This window comes from Sinocyclocheilus grahami, unplaced genomic scaffold (assembly GCF_001515645.1).
Source record: "Sinocyclocheilus grahami isolate Dianchi unplaced genomic scaffold, SAMN03320097.WGS_v1.1 scaffold549.1, whole genome shotgun sequence".
Classification (NCBI taxonomy): domain Eukaryota; kingdom Metazoa; phylum Chordata; class Actinopteri; order Cypriniformes; family Cyprinidae; genus Sinocyclocheilus; species Sinocyclocheilus grahami.
Genome location: NW_015505728.1, coordinates 595,850 through 614,690, shown reverse-complemented (window position 1 = coordinate 614,690; position 18,841 = coordinate 595,850). Strand labels below are relative to the sequence as shown.

General features: G+C 37.7%; 1 protein-coding gene across 1 annotated transcript; it reads right to left on the bottom strand.

Annotated features, from left to right (window-relative positions):
* Positions 1–2,107: 2,107 nt before the first annotated feature.
* Positions 2,108–18,741, bottom strand: LOC107555936 (KAT8 regulatory NSL complex subunit 1-like protein). Its single transcript, XM_016238896.1, has 17 exons — positions 18,613–18,741; positions 17,331–18,374; positions 14,387–14,528; positions 13,109–13,282; positions 12,859–12,983; positions 12,428–12,496; positions 12,138–12,339; positions 10,258–10,393; positions 9,520–9,657; positions 8,141–8,287; positions 7,940–8,061; positions 7,658–7,779; positions 5,181–5,244; positions 4,959–5,065; positions 4,731–4,872; positions 4,576–4,637; positions 2,108–2,616 (listed from the first exon to the last, which is right to left on the bottom strand). Exons 2-17 carry the CDS (start codon positions 18,209–18,211, stop codon positions 2,559–2,561), a joined length of 2,691 nt encoding a protein of 896 aa, XP_016094382.1. The 5' UTR covers positions 18,212–18,374; positions 18,613–18,741; the 3' UTR covers positions 2,108–2,558.
* Between the last annotated feature and the right edge of the window lie 100 nt (positions 18,742–18,841).

Below are 18,841 nucleotides of genomic sequence, written 5' to 3'. Positions count from 1 at the left end.
TAATTAATTTTTATTTCAGTTTTAGTTTTAGCAATTTTAGTACTTCTAAATTTTTCAGTTAGTTGCAAAGGCAACATTGCTCATTTTTGCTAAGTTTTTTTAAGTTTATGCTTTTTGTTTAATATGTATATTGTATTTTATTTCAGCAGTTTTTGTTGTTTTAACAACATTGGTAGGGTCTATGAGTACTTTGTTACAAATTCTCATTGACAATACAAGTTCTCATTTAAGTTCACTACACAAAGTGATACATCTGCTCCAGTACATATCAGAGCACTGCATCAAAATCCCTGTAAAACTCCCCCTGCTGGTAGAAGTAAATCCCTGAGCCGCTCACTGGAGCTATACATAATGATCTCCATTCTCAGAGTTCACAACAAAAGAGAATGGGAGAAAGAGAGGCCTACAGCACGGATCAATACAGTGGCTATGCGTCACACACCGGCTCTATGCACTTACTCTGCAGCAAAACACAGAGTTCTGACAGCTTTTGCAAGAGGAAGGTTTCTGATAATGCTCCAAAACCTAGAGAACTGTTTACCAGCATTTTAAGGCATCATAGACTGTTCCAATATATCTTGCTTTTGTCAAAATCTAAGGCATATGTATCTAACTTGGCATAGGGAATTCCAAAATGTACTGCAGCGAGTACAGTGATGAAATAAACTTTTTATGCCCATCAGATCCTTCTTGATTAGGATGCCTAAAAAGGCAGCTCAAAAATTCTTCAAACTAATGTTGTGAGGAGTGTTCAGACTTTTAAGAAGTGCTGTACCAGGGTGAAAGTCATTGAGCTAGACGAAGGAAAGCAAGTGAGATAATATCTTCCCTATCTCATGGACAGGCAGTAACCTTGACCCCTACTTATAGCCAATTAGCCTTTCCCCAGTGAGTGAGGGCTGCTTGTGAGATGGCCTAATCAGCTTACTGCTGAAAGAGATCAAAGACTACACACACACATCCACAAGCCCTGTACACACACACGCACACACACACTCAGGATCAATGCAATAGGATTTTGAGCTGTCAAAGCTTGACACACAGACTGGGAAGAATCATCAAGTAGTTTACAGTGTTTACAAGTAGTTTCCTGTTTTTTCCACTTTGCCACTAACAGGCTGTTTTCTTGCAAATGCAATTTTAAGGAGCAGATGCGGTGTATTAGTGCCCCTCTGTGGTTGATATAAGTATTGCATACTGGTACTTGTGCCTGTTAAAGGCAGGGTATGTGATTTTTCAAAAACACTTTAGAAAACTGATTCGGGCCTAATAGCAAAACAAACTTGTAGCCAATCAGCAATAAGAGGCGTGTCTACTCGTGATGTGGAGGAGAGAGCTTTCAGTGCATGGGACGGACATTAGCCGAGCCGAACGACAGAAAGATAGCGATGGCGGATAAAAAACAAAAGAGGAAACGATAAGGCAAGAAGTAGGACCCGTGTAAATATCGGATCAGCTTTCCAGCGCTGGAGAGAACTCAAGGAGCGGAGGCCTGCGATCGGACGCAGAGGTTGCTTTGTTTCTTCTCAATAGGTGAGTAACACCGTGTCTACAACAGCTAAAGTCTGCCTACACTGGACGTGATCAAACGACCGTTGAAAACCATTTGAAATTTGTGTCAGCACGTCATAAATAGAACCCGGCAGCAGTTTTCTGTCAGGGATTTGTTGCGCCGCGCCAATCACGTCCATAGACACGGTGTAACATTGGTTTTGCTTTGTTTCACAGAACTAATCGTTGCCTGGGTTGCGTACGTATATGTGGAGCGAAGCTATCAAAATAGGGGCAAGACCCTTTTGGGGTAGGGGCGTGTTTGTTTTGGTGATTTCAAATATCAACATTGGCTACCAGAAATCGCTTACTCTGCCTTTAACGAAACAATCTGGGTTCAGAATCAATTCATATAAATTGCAAATTTATATATGTTGCACTTTTTCCCCCAAAATGGTAGACAGCTTTTGAGATGTTAACTTATTTTATTCCTCCATTGACACGGAGTTGTGTTTAATAGGAAATTTGAAATATCTGAAATATTTAATCTCAATTAATAATGACTCCATTGTGTTAATACAATGTGATAAAGGAAGATTGTTAACTTCTAAGTGTGGCAGTCTAAATCAATTTAATGCAGTATGAGGTAAATTTACACACCTTTCCAACACAGTGCTTCTCCCACAGTACTGGATAAATTATAGTAAAAGATGAGATTTATAGTAAAATCATAAACCATTTGTTCTGTTTTTTCAAAAATGTGAACACAAAGCAATACACTGTACTTATATTGAAATAAATAAAGCATTGCATTATTTATGCAACCTATTTTGTTAGAGATGATACTTTTAAGGGGCTGGCTTAAGACATTTAATAAATTATACTGTGGAAAAGACAGTATGATACAGTGTACTGTTTAAAATGTAAAAATAATTTATAACAAAATACTCAATGAGACTGAGGAAACAATGAAAAAAATATCTGTTACAACATTGTTGTAAAAATCACTCTTTCAGCATTTAAAAAGTTATGACACAGAGTACAACCATGATGGCTGAGATTCTGCCTCAGTGTGATGTCATTTCCTGGTCCACCTCAGATGTTGTACTTTGGTGCTCTGGAAGTCTGTAATCAGCACATAATAATCAGTCAAACCAATGACAAGCAAGAAAAACATTATTTTTCTCCACTGCATTTCAACACAATGTAATCTCATTTCAGATTAATCTGTAAAAACTGTAATTGTGCATTTTAGTTCTCACGTCCTTCTGTAAAAAGTCCAAAAACCTACTCTGATTCTAAATGTGATACTAATCTGAAATGACTTACATTATTGTTTAAAGGTTTGGGGTGGATACGACTTTTTAATGTTTTTAAAAGATGCTCTCATGCTCACCAAGGAAGTATTTAAAATAACTGGGGTCAAAAGATCAGAATTTATTTGTCAATTTAAATGAATGCATCCTCCTGAATAAAATGACACTTTTTTTTACACTCAGGGCAGTGACTGTAGTATGTGCATGTTATTCTTAGTGTGTCCAACAGAGGGAGTTATGGCACTTCTAGGGAGTTGAGGGAGACTAGAGGGAGTTGTCTAGTTTTATTAAAGGGTTAGTTCACCCAAAAATTAAAATTAGGCTGCGATTTACTCACCCCCAAGGCAGTTCTTCAGACGAATCCAATCGGAGTTATATTAAAAATTATCTTCGATCTTTCAAGCTGTTTAATGCCACTCAGCGGGTGTTGCATTGCGTCAGTCCAAGAGAACTTAAATAAAAATCGTCCATCCATAAAATTTTTTAAAAAGTGTCTCACACGTCTCCGGGGGGTGAACAAAGGCCTTCTGTAGCGAATCAATGCGTTTTTTGTAAGAAAAATATCCATATTCAAAACGTAATAATCACTTGAATCTAGCTTGCGCCAACAGTTGTACACAGAAGCAGTTCCGGGAGCATGACATATGAGGTCGGCGTTGCGCATGCGCTGGTGAGTCTCGTGAAAACCAATGTTTGTTTACAGGATCAAAGGAAGCAAAGTTTCCTTACTTTAGCAAAGGAAAACCAGTCTCCTCTTGGTTTATATCGAAATCCTCTGACATTCTTCTTTACAAATCCTCGTTTTGTACTTCTAATTCTTGACCGTTGTTTTGTTTTGATCTCTCTGCTGTGTTTCCGCGTGCGAGCACTTCTGACTTCTGAGCACTCACTTCTGAGCGGCGCATGCACAAAGCTGACCTCATACGTCATTCCCCCGGAACTGCTTCCGTTTACAACAGTGAGCGCAAGCTAGATTCAAGAGATTATTACGTTTTGAATATGGATATTTTTCTTTAAAAAAACGCATCGATTCGCTACAGAAGGCCTTTGTTCACCCCCCAGAGCAGTGTGAGACACTTTTTTTTATGGATGGGCGATTTTTATTTAAGTTCTTTTGGACTGAAGCAATGCAACACCCGCTGAGTGGCATTAAACAGCTTGAAAGATCAAAGACAATTTTTAATATAACTCTGACTGGATTCGTCTAAAAGAAGAAAGTCATATACACCTAGGATGCCTCGGGGGTGAGTAAAAAGCAGCCTAATTTTCATTTTTGGGTGATCTAACCCTTTAAGATCTATTAGAAATATCCAGATGAATCAAGCTCCAACAAGATAAGGATGGTGAAGAAACATGACTCTGATTTGAAATCCTTACTTTGAGCCTTTCTCACCTCTCAATCTCGCATCCTTTCCTCATAAATGGAAGGATAAAAGACACAAGGAAAGGAAATAAGGACGTACAGTTAAAGAAAACTCTTATCTTCATCAGGCCTCAAAGTGTCCTCATCTTCATCAGTCAGGGAGAACGTACGTCTCCTCCATGGTTGCATTGGCTACATAAGAGAAAGATCTATTAGAAATATCCAGATGAATCAAGCTCCAACAAGATAAGGATGGTGAAGAAACATGACTCTGATTTGAAATCCTTACTTTGAGCCTTTCTCACCTCTCAATCTTGCATCCTTGCCTCATAAATGGAAGGATAAAAGACACAAGGAAAGGAAATAAGGACGTACAGTTAAAGAAAACTCTTATCTTCATCAGGCCTCAAAGTGTCCTCATCTTCATCAGTCAGGGAGAACGTACGTCTCCTCCATGGTTGCATTGGCTACATAAGAGAGAAATAATGAATACAAGCTTGAGAGAAAGACAGATTTAATTTGATTTAATATTTAATTGTTCACTACTAAGAAGGTTTGACCTCTTTTTCATCCACACTGGCTTCTGGTGAATCTTCAGAAATACTGAAGGTCCAGGTGAAGGGAACAGGAGAATGTGCAGGCGGGTGACAGTGAGCAGGATGGTCTCTCACAGATACAGAAGAGCAGCTTTTCCTGGATGACCTGTGGGGGGAAAAAATCAGAAAATATGCACTGAAGAATATATGTGCAATAAGATAGCTTTACAATAAACCAAAATACACACAGACCTGATCCTGTGTCTTCTGTCCTGATCCCAGCAGGACCAGCGGAGTTTCTCTCTACGCTCATAATTCTGGTGCCTCTGAAAGAAATCTTGGTCTCCTATTGCTTCTGGCTGAGAAAGATCAAGCACATCACTCCACAACAACACCCTGCAATTGCTGACATTCACCATTTTTTTGGCCTACAGAGAGATTGTATTTACAAGAATGTAAAAAAAACAAACCAACCATCTCTTCCTCCTGCTTATCCTCCTCTCTTTTCAATAAAGGCAAAATATCCACCTTTCGCCAACTGACAAGAGTCAAGACAATGGAATACAGGAAAGGGGAAAAAAACTGAAAAATCTAAATGAATTCATCCACATCTTTATGCGTCAGCCAAGTTACTGAAAGAAATCTTGGTCTCCTATTGCTTCTGGCTGAGAAAGATAAAGCACATCACTCCACAACAACACCCTGCAATTGCTGACATTCACCATTTTTATGGCCTACAGAGAGATTGTATTTACAAGAATGTAAAAAAAACAAACCAACCATCTCTTCCTCCTGCTTATCCTCCTCTCTTTTCAATAAAGGCAAAATATAGACCTTTCGCCAACTGACAAGAGTCAAGACAATGGAATACAGGAAAGGGAAAAAAAACTGAAAAATCTAAATGAATTCATCCACATCTTTATGCGTCAGCCAAGTTACTAAATGTGACTCATTGACAATCTATCAAGCACTCTATGGGTAGGCGGTAGGAGCAAAAGCTTACATCACAGTATTGATATACATCATTATATAGTTATTTTTCTCTGGCATTTTAATACAAAAATGGTTTGAATATAAAGCCTAGTTTTACATAAACTGAATTAAATAGTTAAATCTAGAGATTTATTTAAGATAAATCTAACTATATAAAGGGAGTTAAACGGTAAAACTAACATCATATTAGCACTCAGATACACTACCATTCAAAAGTTTTGGGTCAGAAATAATTTTAAAGAAATTGATCATTTTAGTCAGCAAGGATGCATTCATTTGATCAAAATTGACAGTAAAGACATTTATAATTTACAAAAGATTTCTATTTCAAATAAACGCTGTTCTTTTGAATGTTCTATTCATGGAAGAATCCAGAAAAAAAGTATTTAAAAAAATTAAGCAGCACAACATTTACAACATTGATAATAAGAAATTAAGAGTTTATTTGCAAAAACATAACTCAATTTTTTTTTTTTATCATGTTTTTTTATTATGTTAGCATGTTTTTATTGTGTTAGCTGTATTTTTTTAGCTATTTTTTAACCTAATCAAAATAACACAACTGCAGTTTGATTGAGATTAATTGGAATGCACAATGAAAAAACATGGTTTTTGATATCGATATCAAAACGATATTTGAAACGATATCGAGTTTTAGTTTTTTTGCAAATGAACTCTTCAAATGTTTCTTTTGCCCCAAAATCAGCATATTAGAATGATTTCTGAATGATTCAGCTTTGCTATCTCAGAAATAAATCGCAAAATATATTAAAATATAAAATAAATTGTAATAATATTTTACAATATTACCGTATTTTTTATCAAATAAATGTAGCCTTGGTAAGCATAGGAGAATTATCTTTAAAATACATTAAAAATCTTACCAACACCAAAAAAAAATGTCTTAAGTTGAAAAAAATACAAATTACTGAAAGAACATGAAGACAAGAGAAGGGAAGAAGAGATGAAGACAACTCGTTTGAAGGCAGTGGAGATAAATTATGGTAAGAAAAGTAATCTATATAAGCTGAGACCCATGCATTTCAAATTATATAAAGGGGCACAGCATGTTCCTAATGGGTTTAATTCATGGAAGAATCCAGAAAAAAAGTATTTAAAAAAATTAAGCAGCACAACGTTTACAACATTGAAAATAAGAAATGAAGAGTTTATTTGCAAAAACATAACTCCATTTTTTTTTATCATGTTTTTTTATTATGTTAGCATGTTTTTATTGTGTTAGCTGTATTTTTTTAGCTATTTTTTAACCTAATCAAAATAACACAACTGCAGTTTGATTGAGATTAATTGGAATGCACAATGAAAAAACATGGTTTTTGATATCGATATCAAAACGATATTTGAAACGATATCGAGTTATCGTTTTTTTGCAAATGAACTCTTCAAATGTTTCTTTTGCCCCAAAATCAGCATATTAGAATGATTTCTGAAAGATTCAGCTTTGCTATCTCAGAAATAAATCGCAAAATATATTAAAATATAAAATAAATTGTAATAATATTTTACAATATTACCGTATTTTTTATCAAATAAATGTAGCCTTGGTAAGCATAGGAGAATTATCTTTAAAATACATTAAAAATCTTACCAACACCAAAAAAAAAATGTCTTAAGTTGAAAAAAATACAAATTACTGACTTAGTGGAAAGAACATGAAGACAAGAGAAGGGAAGAAGAGATGAAGACAACTCGTTTGAAGGCAGTGGAGATAAATTATGGTAAGAAAAGTAATCTATATAAGCTGAGACCCATGCATTTCAAATTATATAAAGGGGCACAGCATGTTCCTAATGGGTTTAACATGATTTATAAAGAGGAATCAGCTCTCCTATTTAAGTACCAACCCACACTTTTGAACAGTATTGTAGCTCTCCTGCAATATAAAAAGGTACTGATGTCTATCCGATGTCATTGCTGAGTGTGAAAACAATCAATACCTGGGTGTCAAAATGTTCTTATACTGAAGTCTTTCCACTTTCACTGATGCGAACAGAGACATAGGAACGACAATGTCATCAATGCTGAAAATATTCTCAGAGTTTCTCCTGCGTGATGAGAACTACAGTATACAAAAAGGACAGTATATGATTATCTTTCTCAAAATATTAACCTTCAAGTAGACAAACATTCCCTTCAAGGAAAGGAACATTGATCTATGTTTGGATTAGCGCAAATTGAAATATACAGTATTTATCAAGAGGTTTGGTCAAAGGGCAGACCTGTAAGTTTCTCTGTTGTGTGGGGGTACAGTAAGAGACGGTCACATCCTCTGGAGATTCCTCCACCTGACTGTCATCACTCTGGGAGACCAGATCAGACTTGGGTGTAATACTGGAGATGTCTAAAACAAAGCAGTATTACTACCTTAAACATCTGTGGTGTATATAAGTCAAACACCAAGGGCAATTAAACATCCATACCCATTGTCCTCTCAGAGCAGCGCCGCCTCCTCTTGCCTTCCCTGTAATCTTGACTGTGGGGGTCTCGGGTGCGTGCCCATCGTATAGGAGTGCTCTCCCTTCTGTGCCTCTTCAAATGCCTCCCGTTTTTTGGCTGATGACTGCAATCTGCAATCATTAATTATAGAACATAAACACATATTCCTACTTATCAGAACAGGTATATTGATAAGAACACATAGAATATTCATTCAAGATCACATCCAAAAAAGAAATGATATTTTGCATAAAGTGCATAAAGACTGGCAATCATTTGAAACTGTATTAACAATATTGATAAAAAGAGGAGATGGAAATCCTAAGGGGGCTATAAGACTAAAATATATTTAGCCTATAAATAATTTGACCCCACTGAAAGTCACTAGTGTGTGTGTAGGTGTGTGCAGTGCCTTCAGGCTGGATTTGTGAGTCTGTGTTGATCTCCACTCGGTCTGGAAGCTGCAGGACTGTGGATAGACCGCCTGAGCCACAGAGATAATACACCACAAGACTATGACTAAACCCACCCAGCAGCCTACACACGACCCACACACTGGACTCCAGAAGAACTGACATTTAAAGATCATACACATCCAGGTGATGTAATGAAAACAGGAATGGAGGGAGCATGAGGTGATTGCGAAGAAAATATTCCTGGCATTCGTTTTCCATTCAGTGCTTTTGTAGTTATTTTTTGTAGTTCGTTCACTTACTCCAGGGGTGCTGCAAAGCGCTGACAGAAAATCAACTAAACAGCATGAGGTGTGTTTTTAATTTAGAAATGAGCAGAGGCCGGGGGCTAGAGTGAGGAACGGCCGGAAAGCTAGAGTGAGCAGAGGCCGGTGGGCTTGAGAATGGCGCGGCCGGTGGATTCGACAAAGGAGCGTCCGGCGGGCTTGCGCGAATCACACAGTGCCTTCACGACATGGCGGCGGCGGCAACAATACTACAGCGAGAATAAAAGTTACGCCTTCTTTCTTTGCGTGAACATTTGGGCGGCGTTATGCAAATCTTCCCACATCGTGACGTAGATATGTGGGGGCGTGTTAGAACTAGCCGTTTTAGGTAGGCTTGGTTGACTCTTAACTTTTATAAAGAATATCTCTTTGGATTTGAGACTTTAGTCTTTGCAACTTTACAGATCTTCTTTATGCACCAAGAGCTTGTAACACTCCAAAGAGAAAGGAAAAATTGAAATCACATCATATGACCCCTTTAAGTAAAAAAGGCAAAACACAGCTGTAGCCTATGTGATAATGTCTGAACTAGTGGGACTTTTACTGCTGTGTGCTGTGTTCAATCAGCTGTGTTTTCAGTACATGTGTTCATGCATCACACACAAACGCCATGAGATGACTTACGGAATAAAGACCGGGAGACTCTGTCTCTGGAGCGAAGACAGTGATGGGGACTGGTGCGCTCAGTTTCCAGGAGGAGAGATCGCGGAAGCAAACTTTCCTCAAAGAGAGAATTTTGCAGATGGAAGGATGATGGAGTTTCTGATTAATAGAACAGACAAAGACAAACCTCACTTATATAACACAAACAAAAGAAAAACAACAGTTCACTGTGGTGATATAAGGCTATGGTTATAAATACCTTGTCAAAATGTCAAAACATTTTGTTCAAAACAAAATGTCTGGATGTTGCATTTGAGTCATATTAAAGTATGAACTCAATGCTGAGGTTTCATACAGATGACAACCAAGGCTAATTTGATATGCCTACTCCACATTCCTGCTGCTACACAAATCAGTAAAACAGCAGGAACTGCACAGTTTTGGCATGCTGATGGAGTAACTGTCTGATATGAGACCATTTATTCTGACTGAATTGAAATGACAGCCTGATGCAGTGAAATAGATGAGTGATTAATGGATTGCTGTAGTATTAACCATTAAAATCATAACAACCATTTACCTCAGCAAGAGTATGAACACTTTTCTACTGCTTAAATAAGCTCTTCTCCAAAACCTAGTGAGCTGCCTACATATGAGAAGAAGGTAATCTACAAAGCATTGCGACATGCTCAATGAAAAAATATCCATCCAACATGGTGGACGGAGAAGTTTAAACAAAATGCATTCATCTCTCTCTACCTGAGGAAAGTGATAGAACAGGATGCACTTTGCCATCTGTTCTGTCTTTTCTGTGGAGAAATGCAGGATCTGTGTACGCAGATGCAGGATCACAGAATGCACAATTGGGACAAAGAGAAGGGGCCGACTCCAGGACCTGTGGAGAGAGAGAAAGAAGTAGTGCATATAACCAAAACAGGGAGGTTTTGAGAAGTTATGGGCAAATGGGAAGAACACAAATCTTGCAAAGCATAATTACTAAACAAATGTCTTTTTCTGATGCTAAAGGCCTGATCTGCATCTAGAATACAGATTTGATTTGTCCAACTGAGCATTAAAACAAATAAAAAGTGGTGGATGTAAACAACCAAGTTAATAAAGGCCAAATCTATGACACATAGTGCTCTGGGGAACCATTACAACATAAGCAATGCATGAAAAGGAAAATCATGGCAGCCAAAACTAGACAGCTATAAGAATCATAAACAAGGTTAAAGGAAGTGCACCAGGCACCAGCTAGAAAACAGACTCAGAGCATAGTGTGAGTCATGATGCAATGTGAAGAGGGCTGGCACACACACAAATAACTGCTTTATTAAAGAACCAGTTCTGTACTCTGTACTATTCTGTCAATTTACTCACCCTCATGTTGTTCCAAACCAGTTTGATTTATTATGCTAGGCTACAAACAACTGTTTTGACTAATAAGATTCAATATGATAACATTTTCCACACTATTTTTCAGTAAATGAAATAATCACTATAATATTGAATTGACTTGGTTTACAATGGTTCTTAAATTTACCTCATCAGCAAAATCAATCCAAATATGCAAAATCAAGGCAAATTTCTAATGTCCTGTTATATTGCTTAACCCATTTTATTGTATCTTCTTGTCATTTTTTAAGCTTAACAGTCCTATAATCAAAATATGCTCCCTGAATCACTGAACCACATATCATCGAATGCAGAAGAGCAGTTTTTTTTTTAAAAATCTTAGGTAAATTATGTTTTTTTTTTCTTTCTTGGTTGAAACGTTTCTTTAAACAATTTAAAGTTGTTGTTGTTCCCCCCCCCAATTGCTTCTAATTGCATTCCATTTGGAAAATGCATCTTCATCCTGCTGCTTCTAGGTTCAGACTAAAGTATACAGTATCTGAGTTACAGGTCCAGGCAGCCCATAGAGGACACAGCAATTATAAGATTATCATCATTTATGAAAGTGCAGCTGGCCTGAGCACTGCACTTTAGCATTTAGCAGTTTCCAAGGGAAAGGACAGAACAAAAGCTAGTTCTTTCTTTCTGAGCTCCACTGTTGGGAAAACACACTCACATATACTTAGTGTAAATGTTGGACACAGCACACAGCAGTACAATTCCCACTAGTTCAGGCATTATCACATACAGCTGTGTTTTGCCTTTTTTACTCAATCACTTTAAAGCTGTTATGTCAGCAAGGAAATTAATACTTTCAGCAAGGATGTACTAAATTGATTGAACTTGCTTGCTAAATGTTGTTTTTGAACTTTCTATTAATCAACAAATTCTGAAAAAAAAAAATTTCCACAAAAATATTAAGTGGCACAACTGTTGTCTACATTGATAATAATGATTTCTGAAGGATTGTGTGAAGACTAGACTTATGGCTGCCGAGAATACAGGCATAATTGAAATTTTAAAATATATTAACAGAAAATAGTTCCTTTAAACTGTAATAATATTCCACAATATTACTGTTTTTACTGTTACTTGAGCAAAGAAGTGCAGCCTTGGTAAACATTAGAGACTTCTTTCAGAAACATAAATCATACCAACCCCAAACCTTTGAACAGTACTGTATGCTATGCCATGCCAACTCATTAAAAGTTGACACTTGAAGAATTTGGCTTTAAAATGCCAACCTGTTCTCTATGAGACAATGGATCCATGACGAAAAGTCTAGGCTTGTGATAGGTCAGAAGGGGTCGAGTACGTGCTGACACATAGTTGACGTCCACCTGAGGGAGGTACTGTCGTCTGTGACATGTTCGCTTCCTCTTCTGCCTGGCCTTGTGCAAACACCGCGGTCCACTGGGAACAAAGACACTCGTGTGTGTCACTTGGCTGCAAAAGTAGGGATAAAATCTTCAGAAATCTGATCATATGACAAATAAAGAGAGCAAGTTTCATTGGTTCTCTTCTCCACTCAGACTCTTTCATCTCCCTTCTTTCTAATTCTTCAGTGCTTTCAGTTTTTTTTCGCTGGGCTGAATGATTCATCCTGACATTCACATAAGATTTACATAAATTTACACAATTATGTATCAGAATGAGGGCGCTTCTACGGCGCTGCAATGAATATGAAATGCATGAATGAAATCAAGACACACTGCTTCCCCTCAGGTGTCTCTGGAGCTTACGTATGACTAAATAAAATTATCTATACCGCGTCAAAAGCAAAAAGCGTGACAAAAAAGTGTTTTCTCTAATGTGAATGTCCTTCTAACAATCTACATACTTTCTTGAACAATTAAAAATCTAGCAACCAGTGCTTCAATAACATAAATTAATCCCAATTTATATTTTTGGACATTTTTGATGAATGACCCTGTGAGATATTGTAGGTGCTTGTTTGCCTCTCACCCACTGTAAGCTGTTTTCTGTTGACCTCTCCAGCGATTACAGGGTCCTTTAGACATAGGTGATGAGGAAGGAGAGGCACATAAAGACGGCATCAAGCTGTTTACAATCTGAGTCAGCTGGGCACTCTAAACACACACACACACAAACATGAACTGAGTGGGGTTGATTTAATCAGTTTTAAATGAAAAACTGTCATTTTTATCTTGTCTTTTCTATGCTTTTGTCTATATGTCAGTGGTTTTAGATTCACCTGTCTCTCGATGTTCCTCAAAAGACGTGTAGGGCTGCTGGGTTCCATATCTAGATCAGAGTGCAAATCTTGCATGTTCCCAGCTGTAAATGAAAGATCCATAGTCTCTGTCCACAAGGTGTGTTGAATCTGCCTGTCCGTCAGGGGCTGAGACTCCGCCAAAATCACATGACCCTGGAGGACATGTTAGGGACACATATTTAAAAAAATAAAAAATTGATGCATCTAAAAACACTCAAGGTGCCACTGAGAACTTAAAGGGTTAGTTCATCCAAAAATGAAAATTATATAACTCCGACTGGATTCGTCTGAAAGAAGAAAGTCATATACATCTAGGATGCATCGGGGGTGAGTAAAAAACAGCCTAATTTTCATTTTTGGGTGAACTAACCCTTTAACTGAAAAACACTTTTAAAATTCCAGTTTAATGAATCAATTTGAATTTAATCTGAACTGAAGTAACAAATAGATTCAGAATTGCAATTATAAATTTAATTAATTCTAATTAAAATGTATTGAAATTTGTCAAAGAAATTTTGTAACTTTGTAAATGTGGTTCATCATAATACATTTTATTATACATTTTTCAGTGTGTATTACATTTCAAAATGTTTAATAAAACATTTTTATTACTTAAAATTAAATATATAAATATACTTAAAAAAAACTAAACTGTACTATTTCAGCTAGTTGCCAAGAAAACATAAAAACACAAAATACTCAATGTTTAATTGAATTAAATTTGTTTTATATATTTTATTTAATTAGAGCATTCTGGGACATTAAGTGTGCTATATTTATGAAGTGCATTTTATTTAATAAATTCATTTTATAATTGTGGTAGAAACACTTCATAATCAATAGATTAAAATGTTGTTGACAATATGTATTTTTATAAAGCTATCTAAAAAAATGTGGTGGCCAGTTTGATGTGCTTAATGCAGGAATTAAAATATTTACTTTTTTAAATTATTCCACATATTAGTCAAGAATACAGCAAGTCAAACTTTATGATGTCATTGTTTATGTTTTGTAACACCATTTATATTTTGACATTGGACTAATGAAATTAATCTGTTGTGTTGCTGTTACTAATTTGCAATTCATTCATTTCTATTTCAGTTTCCAATTCACCATCCTCTGGACATTGCCAATTCATTTTAAATTCTCACATGAATTGAAAGAGGGCCAATTCTTAAATTCTGAATTTTGCCCCACAGTGCTAACAGCACGGCCAAATTTCCCTCCTAATCTATAGATGCTGTATAATTTCTTTACCTTATTAGAAAGAATCTGTTGCCTGAGTTTTCCAAGCTGCTGAATCTGAGAGTCCAGTTCAGACACTCTCATCTGCAGCCATGTCCAGCGACTGCAGAATTCAGCTCTGTCCTTCAGCCATCTCCACTCACAGACACGACAACTACCCTCCCACAAAGACAGGGACAGAAAAAGTTAGAAAAGGAAATTCAGCTGAGATTTTATACAAAGTGACTTACAGTACATTCCCTCTAGGAGCAATCATGGAAAAGTGTTTGGGAAACCGGTGTATATAAATGATTGTTTGCTTGCTCATTAACCTGTGATTCTAGGATGTTTCATTTTTAAACCGAAAAAATTTGCAGAAGAGGACCTACCCATACAAATATAAACAAGTTTGTCTTCCTCTCTGAAGACATATAGATTAGTGCAGACACTCTCTCACACACACACACACACACTGGCAAATTCCAGGAATATCTACAAAGCAGTGGAGCAGCAGTGAACCCATACAAATACACTGGGAAGAATGAGGTCTCCTGCTGGGGCAACAGTCTTCATGGACCCTTTATAAACAAACACTTTATCTCTCTAACCTGCCTACTTTCACTCTCTCTCTTCTCACACAAACACAGTGCATAGCCCTGCTTCAACAAAACAAAAGGCAGTCATAGAACAAGTGAGCAACCAAATCATTCCAGAATTGAAAATATGAGACCACAGATGGATTTGTTGCTTTTTATTTAATGCCTCAAGGGTGTTCAGACCAAATAATATCACTACATAAACTCTTTATTACATTGCATATATTCCAGAGCCAACTAAGCAGACACTAAAGCTCTGTAAGCTTTGGGCTCTAGTTTTTTCCAAAATAAGTGACCACAACTTAACCACTTCAAAACGTGAACATCTGTGAAAAGAAAGAAAGTACTGACGTCAAACATGCTGCTCTTGACTGGCTGAGAGCCTAATCTCAGTCCACAAAAAGGGCCCTTAAGCAATTCTGTGGCCAAAGCAAGATAACTCATTTTAAACCTTACAACAATGTTCTCATCTGCAGCTTATCCACAGAATCCAAAGCAATGGCCACCGGCTTGAAACTCTGATGAGAGATGGTAATTGAGATTGCTGGGACATATGGAAAAGTCACTGAAACTATTTTGTCATGGCCTGAGGAGAGGCAGAGCCAACAGCCACAGCTGGCTGCTACTAAAGGGCGTTCACTTTTACAGCAATTTGCAGCAACAAAGTAATTGGAAATCATTCATTTTTATTGACAGTTGTTGTTTTGAGGCAACTTAAGTGCAATGAGACAAAGTTTAACAGTTTAAATTTATACATGTCAGGGTTATTATATTTAAAGCTGCAGTCCGTAAGTTTTGCCTCTTTGTCGCCATATCTGTTTGAAAACCTGGAATTGCAGCTGTGCACGGAATTATCTAGCTTGCGTGGGTTGTGAGTGGGCTCGGATCTAGCGCGGATGAATCTAATGTTCTGAAGAGTATGTGTGGCAGTCAGTCACCGCACCGGTGTGGATATTTACTGTACTTCGCAATCACAGATTCTAGCCTATGTCTTGGAATATGACCCAAATAAGAATTTTCACAGTATATTGCCATCTGAACAAGTAAGTAACAAGTTAGCCACGTTTGTTCTGACCAACTGAGGAAAAAAGCATTACCATAAATCTCGCTACCAACGGTGATTAAATCTAAAGATCGGTTAACTCGTATCACATCAAACCGTTCAAATTATTATTGTTGTTCAAATTATTATTGTTGTTCAAATTGCATTGGTGACTATGAGTAGTGTGTATTAGCGTGTAGATTTCAATTTCTGCACAGTCTAATGTAATTGTCATACTCTTCGAATTTCATATTAAGAAATTCTTTTAACCCAAAAAGCAAATTATGCTCCCTTCGAACTGGTCGACAAGTCTCACAATAACAGTCATATTGAATGGGGATTTTAAATGATTCTACTAAAAAGCACTCCAATAAACCACTCCAATTTACTAAGAGATTCCTGAAAGATATATTCCCTTCAAAGATGTGTATCTTGAGACTAGATCTGCACATATGCAGCGATCTTACAGCGTAAGTGCAGAGTGAGCGAGCAAATCACAGAGAGGGACATGAAAGCACTGATCTACGGGCTGGTGAAGGGCCTGATCTCTATTTATTTACTCATCCCAGGGAAAGGAGAGTGCAGCTGTCTGTTTCAGTGTGCCTGCACAGAAACAGGATCGGAGGAAGAGCCAGCTGCACATGAACATACTAGATAAAAATCTTCAACATGGGGGAGAAATATGGTGACAATTTCTCAGCAGCTGTGTACTGAACAGAGTGCCTCTGTTTCTGTGTGCATAGATCCTAAAGAAACATATAACACTGCCAGAGCCAAATGCTTTCTCTCCTCCATCTTCTATTGGGCTGTTTGTTTTCCCAAACTTGTTGTTACACTCACTCTCTTCTTGCCAAAGACTAACAACCAGCCTGTCATTAAAAGTTCTTTACTGCCTGGCAACTTCTAGGTAGAGATTAATTCTACCCTTCAATTCACCTATTTCAAGATCTCACCCAATGTTATTTTTTGTATTTATTTTGAAGTCAGAGACTGAGCATTGTATGTTTTGTTTATAACCACCAAGCATTGTGACTTGCATACTCATACGATCAATTCTAAGGTTTGGCAGCAATATATCTTATGAATTCCGAAGACTTCCATTTTTGTGGTACTTTTTGTCCTATGAGCCGTTATTTATTTCAATATGAACTGAGCTGTGAAGATGAACATTTTCCCTAAAAAAAACAAAAGCATAGCGGTTTAGAATGACATGAGGTTAACCACATTTAATGGCATTCTGTTAATGTCTTCCATTAAGGTCTAGCTTATTTCTTTCCATGTGTCTTGATTAGAAGGTCAACATTAATAAGAATACTATTCAACATCACATTATACTCACTGTGATTCCACTGAGGTCCCTTCGGCGTCTTCGTGGTCCCACTCCTCATCTGAGCTGCTTACGGTGGCATCTGAGTCCAGAGCCTCCAGCACTCCATGCAGAACAGCACGACCATTGTGTGCTAAATTCTGTAAATCTCTGGATTTCAGAGGTTGCCCATGTGCTTCAGGGTACTGGAGGTTTCTTATAAGAGCCTTCTCTACCTCTTGCATCTCTACAGCATTAAAAGTCTCAAAAAGAGGCTCTGATGTCAACTTGGGGGAATGGCGTGCTTCAAGAAGCTTCTTCTTCAAACCATCCAGTTGGTGGCTATAGTGTCTAGAAGCATGTTCACCAAGCATCGCCAAAACCCTCTGTTGTAAATGACTGGCTCGATTTGCCAACAAAACATGCTGGGAGAGATGCCACAATGACTGAATCATCAGCCCTTCCTTCAGTTCCTCCATAGTGCTAACCAATGTTTGGTTTAATGCATTGTTCTTCCTGCTGCAATGTGGTGCTTGCTCTAAGGAAAGTGATTTGGTGCCAACCTGGCAATCTCTAGTAGACCGACCATGTCGTGTGAGGTTGTGACTGGGCTCTACCACGTCTTGTCCATTGTCTTCAAGTGTGGGCATGAAACACATTTGCGGAGCACCTGCAGGAGTACCCGGTGAGTTTCTGTTCAAGGAAAGGAGGGTGAGTAGTGGCTCTGGGCTTGACAGCAGAAAGGCTTTGGAATGTGAATCCTGGAACAAAGGCGATAGCAGCATCTCCGGGAACTGAGGAGAACTTTTAGAGGACAGGAGATCCAGATGGACCATGGTTGGAAGGTTCTGCCAAATCATCTGTCCAAAACTATTATCCACATCCAAACCTAGTGCAACACCGCTGCAGTCCATATTTCCACTCAAAGCGGAGGATGAAATCTGGATTTAATTCGTTTTGATTTGCTGTGTGGATATGAGATTGACTCATTCCCTATTCCCCGTCCTGGGACTGATGGATATAGCCTCAGATCCAGAGCTTATAACATCACTTGAAACTGTGACTCGAGCGACAGATCTGTTAAAAGACACGCCAACTATTATAACAAATATGACTACGAAAAGCAGAATAATGTTTTTGATATCCTCTAACTGTATCAATAACAATCGTAATTTAAGATGACCCGTCTAATCATATTAGAAACCTAGTGAACAACTTAAAATATTAACGGAAAGACTACAAGCATTTTTCGCTCAAGCGATAAGCGTAATGTTAAGAAAATAACGGCAGAATTGGAAAAATAACGTCATCTCACCTTTAACAGCCGCTCATTTCAACAAAACAAAAACCACAGTGTCCAGAAATAGACGACCATCAATAATTGATCCATAGATATAATCCTGCAAGTGATAAAAATACTGATTTGTCAGTCTTATGAGCAGATATCGACTGATCCCGTCCGATTTTCTTTCACACCACCGAAGAGCGACCGCAACCGGAGAACAGAGAGAGAGAGAGAGAGAGAGAGAGAGAGAGCGCGAGAG